Source organism: Eumetopias jubatus, unplaced genomic scaffold (assembly GCF_037043125.1).
Source record: "Eumetopias jubatus isolate StellerSeaLion01/CBP00866 unplaced genomic scaffold, mEumJub1_p1.0 scaffold_13, whole genome shotgun sequence".
NCBI lineage: Eukaryota > Metazoa > Chordata > Mammalia > Carnivora > Otariidae > Eumetopias > Eumetopias jubatus.
Genome location: NW_028274819.1, coordinates 42,602,811 through 42,613,889, shown reverse-complemented (window position 1 = coordinate 42,613,889; position 11,079 = coordinate 42,602,811). Strand labels below are relative to the sequence as shown.

Below are 11,079 nucleotides of genomic sequence, written 5' to 3'. Positions count from 1 at the left end.
TAAAAAATACCATTTATATCCAGTGCTTATAACACTTACGAAACAACATCTGTGAGTGTGTGTGTTTTTTGTTGTTTTTTTTCTTTCTTTCTTTTTTTTTTTTTTAACTACAAGCAAAATCAAGTTTCAGTCCTAAAGAACAGTCCTTTGTTCTCCACCAGCCCAGAATATTATTTTGGCATGGTCATAAAAACAAACAAAATTAACCTATTATTCTAAATGTTTGCCTTTGTGCAAAATTAATTACATACAATACAATGCTAGCCATACAGCACTCTACCTATGCAGCAAAATAAAAAAAAAAAAAAAAAAGGAGGAGCGAGGAGGAGAGAGCAAAAGCAAGAGTCAAAGAGAAAGAGAAAAAAATGAGTATGAAGTGAGGAGGAGAGGTATATAATCAAAAGAAATCAGTAAGACAATAATAAATATTCATTTTTTGAGAAAAAATGACCTCCTCCTCATTTGAAGTAAATGTACAAAAAACAAAGTTCCAATCCCCAACCAATCCTAAGAACAAAACATTCCTATCAGTACCTTAATCATCTTATGGAGAGCACTCCCAGCTAATGACACAGCCCATAACAGCTTGGCTAGACCTATTTATTGCTATTAGGTATGGCCTTGAGCACTCCTTAAATAAATATGAAGGTACACTATTTTCTTCCAAGTGACAAAATGGCTCAAGAAATCTGATGGGGCCGTTCCTATGTCCTGGTGATCAGATTCTGGGTTGTCCTATGAGGTGAACTGTCCCATTAACTGACATTTTCCCATTGAACCACTCCAGGTGAGGTTCTCTCCCCCACCCCTGGCAGTCAGTCCTGGTTTCAGGAAGGTCAAAATGGCAGGGCTGAGCTCACAGTAGATGGGAAAGGGGAATGAAACCTCACTGCCTCCCAGCCCATCAGCACATCTCCAGAGAAATCCTCATGTGACCCGTGCCGTTAATCGTGTTCACAGGGAGGCATGCCCCCCTCCCCACGTGGCCACTGATGGAGGGAGGGAGACAGAGGAGCTCATCTGCTGCCCCAGGAGTCATCCGTTCCCCAGAGTTAACAGTAGGAACATCCCCTATAGGGAATGTATTTCCCCTCCTCCTTCCCTATGGTTTTCTTTCATTCTCTGGATGTATCATGACTATTTGCCTCTATCTTTGCCTTGAGGCTGTCATGTGGCTTCTTGGATCCTGGGGATTTTGCAAAAAACAAAACAAAACAAAACAAAACAAACCTCCCTAGGTGTGCCAGATGCAACAAGGCAACTCATTGTGGAGGTGCCAGCCCATGACAGCATCGCTGTGGCCTCCTCCGTGGTCCACAACCTTGGGCTTTCGGCTTGGCTGCAGGACCCTCCTGCCTGGCAGTCACCACTGCTGATCCTTGCAGCCGAATGGCATTTAGGGGAAATGCCACTGATACAGATCCTACCACTCTGTTGCTAAACTGAATTAGAGGGAAATTCTGGCAAAAGACTTGAGGTCACAGAGAACCTCAGGGGCATACCTGTTGAAGTGTAAGACTCTACACCTGTATCCAAATACACAGCCCTACAGCCAGATATACATTTATGTTTAAAAACAATATAAGTATTTAATAGAATCTTGTTTCAGAAATGCTTCCAGATGCTCTGGGGACATAAAATCACTATGTACATCTTTTGTATGTAGCAGGAGAAGGAGGTGAAAGGGGCTGAAAAGATCTTCAGGGAAGGAGGGTGAAAAACAAGAATTATTAAATTAATGCCACCAACATTTTTTTTCAAATAAATAGTAAGTGGACCCTTGACATTCTGGAATGAATAAATTATTTAAGAGAAAATGTGTTAAGACTGAATGTCAGGGTTAAAAGGTGAAGGGATAATGGATGTAGTGAGAGGTGGTCTCAGGCAGAGAAGACCACCACGTGGGTATCTGGTGTGGTGAACGCTCTGGGGCACGCTCGGCGCAGCCCGTCACGCACTGATGGCACGTCAAGAGGCAAACACGATTGGGTACATGCACTGTGGCAACCTTGTTCGTTCCTTACAATATCTTGTCTCCAGATTCCTGAGTACTTTACCATTTTCTGGAAAAAAAAAATGTGTGGTTTGCTATTTTATTTTAAGATGCCAAAGATTGTCTAAGACTTCGCAGTGTCTCCTTTAAGACTTTCAAAATATGAAGATTCAAAAGTTCTGAGAAAAGTTTGGCACATTCAAAGTTTAACTCTACACATGGAAAAATGGAATTCCGAGGCCTTTTGAATATGCTCTACACGCAGCTGCACACGCTGTGGACTTGTTCTGTTTCACAATATGAAATCTTCAGGTGTTCTCGCAAATAACTCAGAATAAAAACACATTCACAACCTGTAGGCCGGCACAGCATACCTGAGTGAGAATGTTTAACCCCATCTAAAACAGTAACTTAAACCTTTTATCAACATCCAAAAGGAAAAAAAAAAGTAAGACAAAAATATAAGACTTGTAAGACAGCGATGGGTTGAGATAAGTTTTCAAGTCCTGGTGTCTCATATTTAATATGTCTTCACCTAAATTAAAACAACAACAACAACAACAATAACAATAACGACAAAAACTCAAGTTCATGAAAAATCCGGGAAAACTTAATCTGTCTCACACTTTACGAAACAATTAAGACCATTCTGCTGATGTAATTATGGAGCCACAAATGCATGCGGGCTCTTTAAGAACTTTTTGTTGGGGGAGGGGAGGCGAAATGTCAAAGTATTTTAACTCAGCAAACGAACACTCCTCAGTTGGCACTGACAGCTTCCGGGGCTTCATTTTCACTGCTATAGTCTGATTTGGGGTCATCTTCATAGTCGTCATACATTTCCATTTCATCTTCTCCATTAATCATTTCGTTTCCAGCTAGGCTCCCGCCATCCGTCTTCATACCATAAGTGCTCTGGATGACCGGGAGGCTGGGCTCTGGGCTGGCCGAGGTGCTAGAGCAGTCAGATGTCATCTGAGGTGACGGTGTGGTAGTTGCCATAGTAATAGCACCAGGATACACAACACCTGTTCCTGTGGTGATTGGAATCTGAGGCTGCTGCCTGTATGGATTCAAAAAATAAAATGAAACAGGGGGAAATATCTCTCTCTATGTTCTTCCGGGTGGCACTGGAATTCCTCCCCCACACGTTCCGAAAGGGGGCTCTGTTTGACATTCTAAGCAAATGACAAAACGGGACCAAGTGCTCCCTTGAGGAGTCCTGCACATCTCCCCGATGCTATGGTTGGGCATTAAGCAATACAATGGAGCAATTTATTGATGGTTTTGAAACATAAAAGCAGGGTTCTTACAACATTACATACGGCAAAGCTTGAATAACACTTGGCATTTGAAACAAATGCGGTAGTCAATTCCGAAAGTTACATGTGACATCATTTTTTAAGATCTCCCAAGATGATAAAACAAAATGACTGGTAGCATGAATCCTATTTTAATGACACTGTTAAGCAGGCTTGTGTCTTCACCTTGGCTTGAGAACTGTACAAAGGGAAGATCAAGATGAGAACTGATCAAGTATGTCCCAGAGAGTCAGATTTAGCAAAGCATATATTTGGTACCCATGCAAATGTCTACCTATTTCTGCGGCTGAACTTGTAGGGAAACTCCTTTAAGGAGCTTCTATTTTCATAATCATGGAAGGATCATCTTGGATGTCATTACTCCTGAGGCCCTGGCCTGGCGCTGGGTTGGAGGAGTCAGGAGTGAAGAGCGGCGAGAGCCTTGCAACTTGTCAGAATAACACACATTGCCTCATTCCAGATCCTAGTGGGTGCCAAGGCTGGCTCACACCAGATCATTCTGTCATAATGGTACTCGAGTTCAAATAAACTTACCAGACCCTGTATGAAGGTCAGTCTCTCCCTCTACAGGGAGACATCACTATCTGCCTCTTAATTTCCCTCAAGTCATTGTAATTGGTTGAAAGAATTAAAGACCTATGACACCCACCTCACAGACTATGACGGAAACAATATTCTCATGGTTGCAATGTTTACTAAGTGTTCCTCAACCTTAACGGACAATAGTTACAATTTAAATTCATTTCAAAACATCACTCACTATCCTTTCTGAGCTTCAGTTTCCAAATGTTTATGAGAGCTGGGGTCAGGGAAGTCTTGGAAGGTCCTTTCACCTTTTAATACGATTTCAGGTCGGTCCATCCCTTGAATGGTTCTTACTGATGCTCTACAATACCGTTAAATCTTTCTATCCACCTCAGTCAGAAAAATACCCCGAATCTAAGAAGAAACAGCTTAGTTACCAGCTATTCTTTGACATTTCTAGAATAATTTTCTCAAAAAGCCCTGCATGTCTTCCAGCCTGGTAGAAGGAAAAATGATGGAAATGACCTAGACTCACTCTGGGAGATACCTCATAATGCTATCTTTAATAACCTCTTCCAAGCCCCAGAAGGCATGACTATGATTCCTTCACCTCTAACATAATATAGCCGATATTTTCGAATATATTACCTCATTCAATTAACATGGCAACCCCATGAAGTATTGTCATACCCAGGTTTCAGATGAAGAAAGTAAGGCCTTGTTTAAAGCCCCGCATTCAACAACCAGCAGAGCCAGACTTTGAAGCTAGGTCCCCTTGACTTGAATTCTATCACTCTTTCCTCTATAGATATTCAATATACAAATACACTATGCTCACTGTGTCTCATAAAAATTCCTGATTTCTACAGATCCTGTCGGCACCCAGTTGGCACTAAGCACCTGATATTGATCCATTTTCTATGATGCTCATGGTGATTTTTTTTACTGCCTGAAGAAGATGATAGAGGAATCTATATCTATGCATAGAAACATCTCAGGAAGTACTGGTTTCCCTCTCATAGACTCAAATTCTAAAAACAGTGTACTTCTGCTTCCTAACTTTTGGGCAAATTAACGCAAATTAAATTTCATGCTAGCCTGCCCAAGGCAGTGAATGCCTCATTAAATTTTTTACTGAACTTGGATAATTGTAATAAAAATATTTTTGCCTTAATCACATAATAAGTGTACAGTAAAAACTTTTATTGCAATATTAACCCATTTTACAGATTTCCCAATTTGGTGAGCTAATCTATAACATAAACTCTACATACCATACATAAACTATCCAATGGTACACTTTCTTTTCATAAAGGACGCTCTTTTTTTTTTTTCCAGAAAGAATAGATGGTCAGTTTTGTAGTATTTTTTAATCAAAATATCTGTATGTATTGATCCATTAAATAAATTTTAATTGAGCTCCTATTATGTGCTGGGGATAACGCTTAGATGCTTATGCTTAGATGCTTTCACATTATCTTCTTTAATCCTCACAATAAGCCTAATAGGCGAAAATTATTTCCTCTCTTTACCGATGAAGTTACCAACTAAGTTTCGGAGAGTTTAAGTTGTTTGTCCAAGGCCATATGAGCACCACAGCCAGGAGCTAAACCCTTTCTTAATGTCCCAAATTCTCTACTGGATATCAAGATCAGGGTGAGAAAGGCAAGCTCACATGATCAGAAAAATACTTGGCAATATGAATCAGAATCAAATTCTTCTGAACTGGGCTCCACATATTTGACAATACTTGGACATTAAGTTGGTAACGGAACATTAAAAACAAACAAATAAAACATCTGTACAACTTACTTTCTGGAGTGAGGCACATGATATTCAAAAGCCTACTACTGGTGGTAGAGGGATACCAGACTATGTCACCTGCTGACCCCCTATCTACTTCCTGCCTGGTCATTGCCCCTCATTCCTTAAAGACATTAGCTCCTGGCTTTCTGTCACTCCCTCTCCAACATTTCTTCTGCCGTAATTCTTGATGACTCACTATCCACAGATAGTGGATACCTTGCTATCTCAATTCTTGCTATCTCAATTCAACACCTTGCTATCTCAATTTCTTGACCTCCTCTCTGTGGTAGTGATCTGGCCCCCTCCCTGTGTCAGCAGACCTTGTCCTTTCCAGCTAGAACCCCACCCTAATGTCCATTTTAAACATCCCACTCTATGACCACCACATCTTATCTTTCTAGTTTTCTTCCTCTAAAACCCCAGTTCAACAATTCTCCCACCCTATGGGCATCTACAATTCCTTGATCGTTCAACCAATTTTCACTGTCCCGGTTCCTCCCCGCTCTGTCCTGACTTTACCTCTTTGCCCAGGATAAATTCTGTGGTTAGTCGCTGTCTCGCAGGTACTCTCCCCTCCCTTACACGGCAAAACCTGAACTCTCTGCCTACTTGTGAGCATTCCCATGCAGCTGAACTTGCCTGCAGGAGACACACTACCGTGCATGCATACTAGTCTTTGAATTTTTTTTTTTTTTTTTTTTTTTACTGAGGGTTCTATTCTTTGAATTTTTGAGCATGAATTTCAAATTGGCCTCTGGTGCTATTCACCCATCATGTTGTATGTTTTCCTAGGCCACTCTTTCTTCTACTCTCCTAGAGAATTATTTCACACCTTCTCAACTGTCCTCGGATATCCAACTTCTCCCATATCCTCACTCTCAGTTGATGACCTGGCTTTCCATTTCATGGAGAAATTAGAAGTAATCAGAAGAAATTTTTCACAAGCTCCCGCCATCACATTTATCCACCCACCTCTGTCTGTTCTAATTCTCTGTCTGCCCTCCTGCATTTCGAATGAATTTGTTATCCAATGTAAGGCCAATCCTTTTGCTTCTGCACCGAATCTATCTGTTCTCACTTACTAAGGATCTCTCTCCAGTGACCGTCTCTCCCATCTGCATGATCAATTTTCCCTCTTTCCTGGATCATTCTCATTAGCACATAAACATGCCATAATCTCTCCCACTTTAAAAACAAAAAACAATAAAACTCTCTCTTGACTCACATCCCCCTCCAGCTACTGCTCTATTTCTCTCTCTCCTTTAAACTCTTTGAAAAACTGTGTATATTCACTCTCTTCATTTCTTCCACTGAATTCTTAAATCTACTTCAATCACTCCCAACACTCCACTGAAATGCAGCTTGTAAAGGTCACACTACCGATGATCTCCATGTTGTTAAACTCAAAAGTCAGTTCTTGATCCTCAGCTTACTTGACCTATGCCATGAGCAGCATTTGATACAGTTGGCCACTTTTCCCCTTGCCGAACTGCTTTCTTCACTGGTCTTCTGGTCTTCCTATCTCATTACTGCTCCTTCTAGGTCCCTGGATGTACCTTCCCTCCTTATCAACCTGACATCTAAATTCTGAAATACCCAACGATTAGTCCTTGCACCTCATCTCTTCTCTATCTCAATTCCTTCCCTTGGTGAGCTTATCCATTTTCCATAGCTTCAAATATTATCTAGGTTCTGACAACTCTCAAATTTGTATGTCCGGTAAGCACCACATCCCTAAATTCCAGAGTCATATATGGATATAACTTCTTATTTGATTTGGATGTCAAAATACCATCTCGGATCTTACAGATCCGAAACTGAACTCCTGATCACCTCCATATACTTCTCCTTTCAGGGCCCTTCTGATCTTGGTTAATGATTACTTCATCTTTTTGGCTGCTTGGGCCAATCCGCGGTAACTGCACGTTCTCTCAAACCCTATATCCAGCCCATCAGCAAATCCTAGCAGTCCGCTATCAGGAATACATCCAGAATCCGTCCACTTCTTGCTACCTCCACCCCTACAAATCTGGTCCAGGCCACCGTCAACCCTAATCTGGTTTATTGTAAGAATCTTCCTCCTTATTTCAGTCATGTCCCCTTCAGACAATACTCAACCCAGTAGATAGGGTGATCTTTTAAAAACCTAAATCTGATCACAGTACTCTACTGCTCATGACCCTTCCTTGCCTTTCCATCTCACTCAGGGTCAGATTCAAAGTCTTCACAATGGCCAAAGGTCCTTTCACAGTTTGACTCCCTACTACCTCTCTGACATCTCTGACTCTTCCCACCTACCCACTCTGCTCCTACTACTCGGGCCTTGTTAATTCTTGAACATGCCAATCGCAACCTTCCCTCCAGACCTCTGCAGTGGCTGCCCTCCCTGCCCGGTTCTTCCCCCAGAGACCCGCATGGCTTGCTCCCTCACTCTGCAGACCTTTGCTTCAAGTGGGAGCAGCTCAGTGAGGTTCTATAGCCACTCTTTTTAAAAACTGCGGTCCATCCTCTGACACTCCCTACACTTTCCCTACTTTACTTTGTTCTAAGGCACTTATTACTATTTAATATTTATTTATTCATGTATTGATTGGTTGTCTGACTTCCCCCGCTGGAATGTAAGCTTCATGAGGACAGGAATTTTCACTGATACAGCTCTAGAACTTAGACAATGCCTGGAACACAGGAGGCACATTCCATATTGCATACATGCAATGAGTGAATGAATGAATGAACGAACGAACGAACTAGTGAATGAGGGGGAAAATAAATGAAAAAGCTGGGTAACCTATTTGAGAGAAGAAAAGATGTAATGAGACTAGACATATGCAAGGGAAGATAGTGGAGAAGGAATGTGAATATAACCATCTTTAAATGCTTGAATGGTTGTCTTTATAAATAAGGAAGAGATCTGCTCTAGAAAAGGGACCAAAGAAGAGGATTAGAACTAAGCAACCAAATAGAAGAAAGGTAGATGGTTGCTCAGTGAAGAGAAAAGAACTTTGTAGCATTAGGACATGTTCCACAAAGAAACCAGCTCCCTTGGGAAGTGGTGAGCTCTCTAGCCCTAGAATAGTTCAAGCAGAACTCAGAGAGGGCTCCTACAGTGGCTGGCTACTTGAAGTATATGACTTCTGAGGCCACTTCTAAGTTACCACTGAGTCTATGGATGCAAAATCATAAGCTAACTATCATGCTGGCCTTGCTTTCTCATTGTTGTTACCAGCATAATAAAAGACTAAAAAATCAAGTGAGCATGGCTAATTATAGTTGCTGAATCTTGGCTTTCAAGGGTTTCCAAAATATTGCCCCACCCTACCTCTCTTACTTTTCTTTACTGCCAGGAATAATCTCTAGGCTAGCCTTGTTTTTTTAACTATTGAACATTTCTGCATTTCCCTCCATGTGTTCCTGCTCTTCTTCCTGCTAACACCAGCCTGACCCTAACCAAACCTCAAGCCCCCTTCCTTGAGGATGACCTATGGTTAGCCCTAATGCATAGTAATCTCTCCTCCCCTGAGCTTTACTTGCTCTTGTCTATAAAATCAAAATTAGTACTTCACTATACATTATGTGGAGCACTGCGCAATGTATTCTCTCTCTATGTATGTATAACAAACTATTATTTGCTAATATGTTTATGTATGCGTCTGGTTTCTCTGACTATAACACTCTCTGAAAGCTCATTGTGTAGAGGATTGATGCCTCATGTCCTATATTAATTTAGTACAGTGCTGGGCACATCACTGGTTTCAAATAAGCCCTTACCAACTGACGGACCAATCAATTAACAAAATGGAAAAACCAGCCAGCAGGCTCAAGCTTTGTCTATCGGAAATTACTTTCCTAAAAAGCATTTTTCCTTCCTTTACAGATCAATTGCAAAGTCAAAATTCAAGCACTGCAGATTTCACAAACAGGAGTGAATAGCTGGAAAGTATTGGGCTTTACAAATAATGAATGCGCACATAAAACAAAAGTTGTAGATGTTTGTAAAAGTACACACAAGCAGCTGATAATGAGCAGAGATGGCTAAGAATCCCTCCTCCCAGCCCAAGTAAAGGGTAAAGCTGATCCTGATAGAGCTCACCAGTGTTGCATGGTTTCCAAATCACAAGAATATTCCTGGAGTATAGCCTAACTTCGTCAATTGCAAAAAACAAAACAAAACAAAACAAAACAAAAGAACCCCTAGGTATTAATTTGGCAAATCCCCCTTGTCTGCTGATCTTTCAGACTTTTACAGCATCTATAAATGAAGACAACGAAGTCTGTTTCATTAGGAGATAAGCCTACACATTGTACATCTTTGTAGTTGATACTGCAGTAGGAAATGGAAATAATAATCTTTTTATATTGCCTGTTAGAGACCCTAATCCAGCTTTCTCTACAGGAGGACAATACTGAAAATAGTATGGCTAGCCTATTCTAATCAGTTATATTTGTAAGTATGTCATAGGTGTGATTCAACCTCTTTCGGATTAAGATCAAAGTGGCAAATGTTCAAATCACTTCTAGCATAAGGCACTAGAATATAATTCTTTATAATGTGAGATACATGCTTGGCATGTAGCATTATTTTTCTAGAATAATAATATTTGCTCTGATTCAGGGCTTCCTATGTGCCAGACGTTGTTCTAAGCACTTTAGATAGAGGAAGCTATTCAATCTTCAGAAGGACCCAATGTTGTAGGTATTGTGGTCATCTCTCCATTCTATTTATGAGGAAATTGAGGTACGGAGAGTTTAAGTAAGTTTCCCAAAGGCAAGTGGAGACTTCAGAGGAATAAAGATTGCTGTGTATTAGTTGTTAGAGCCAGGAATAAGCAGATCTGGTATTTGAGACAGAACAGTCTGGCTCCAGAATCAGGTCCGTAACCACTGCACTACATAGCCTTTAAAGAGTTTGTAGGCTGTAAGTGAAGGATGTGTGTAAGGGTGGAAATGTCACATGCTTGACATTCACACAAGCCTGGTTTAAATCTCAGCTCTGCAGTTTACTACCTGTGGGGCCTTGGACAAATTACTTAACATCTCTGAACTCTGTGTTTTTCAACCCTATAGTGAGGACGATACTGCTTATCTTGTAAATTTGTTGTATTTGCAATAATCTGTATAAAGCACTCATCACGGTATATAGCATATAGTAAGTATTCAATAATTTACCATTATTATTATTTAAAAAGTAGCCCAAGATTTGATATTTTATAGTACCTGGTAATTCTCTATGAGTTCACAGGTAAATTACTGAATAAACTTCAAATAAGTAGAAGTACATTGGGCCAGAATTCTTTGGGAAAAGACAATGTTGTCGCTACATGTACCCTAATGAATATCATTTCGACATTAATAGTACTCATCGAAATTATTTAACGTTCTAATACTTAACCTGTTGATCAAAAGGGTTAAATCTAAGGTTAGAGCTAAACTTAC

At 40.6% G+C, this 11,079-nt stretch overlaps 1 protein-coding gene across 1 annotated transcript in view; it reads right to left on the bottom strand.

Moving 5' to 3' along the window:
• Nucleotides 1–2,573: 2,573 nt before the first annotated feature.
• The window catches only part of SOX6 (SRY-box transcription factor 6), a 384,265-nt gene continuing 375,759 nt past the window's right edge, over nt 2,574–11,079 (bottom strand). Inside the window, exon 15 of the mRNA XM_088018068.1 lies at nt 2,574–3,056. Coding sequence (XP_087874194.1) covers nt 2,753–3,056 — 304 coding nt within the window. The 3' untranslated portion in view covers nt 2,574–2,752. The remainder of the gene's footprint in view (nt 3,057–11,079) is intronic.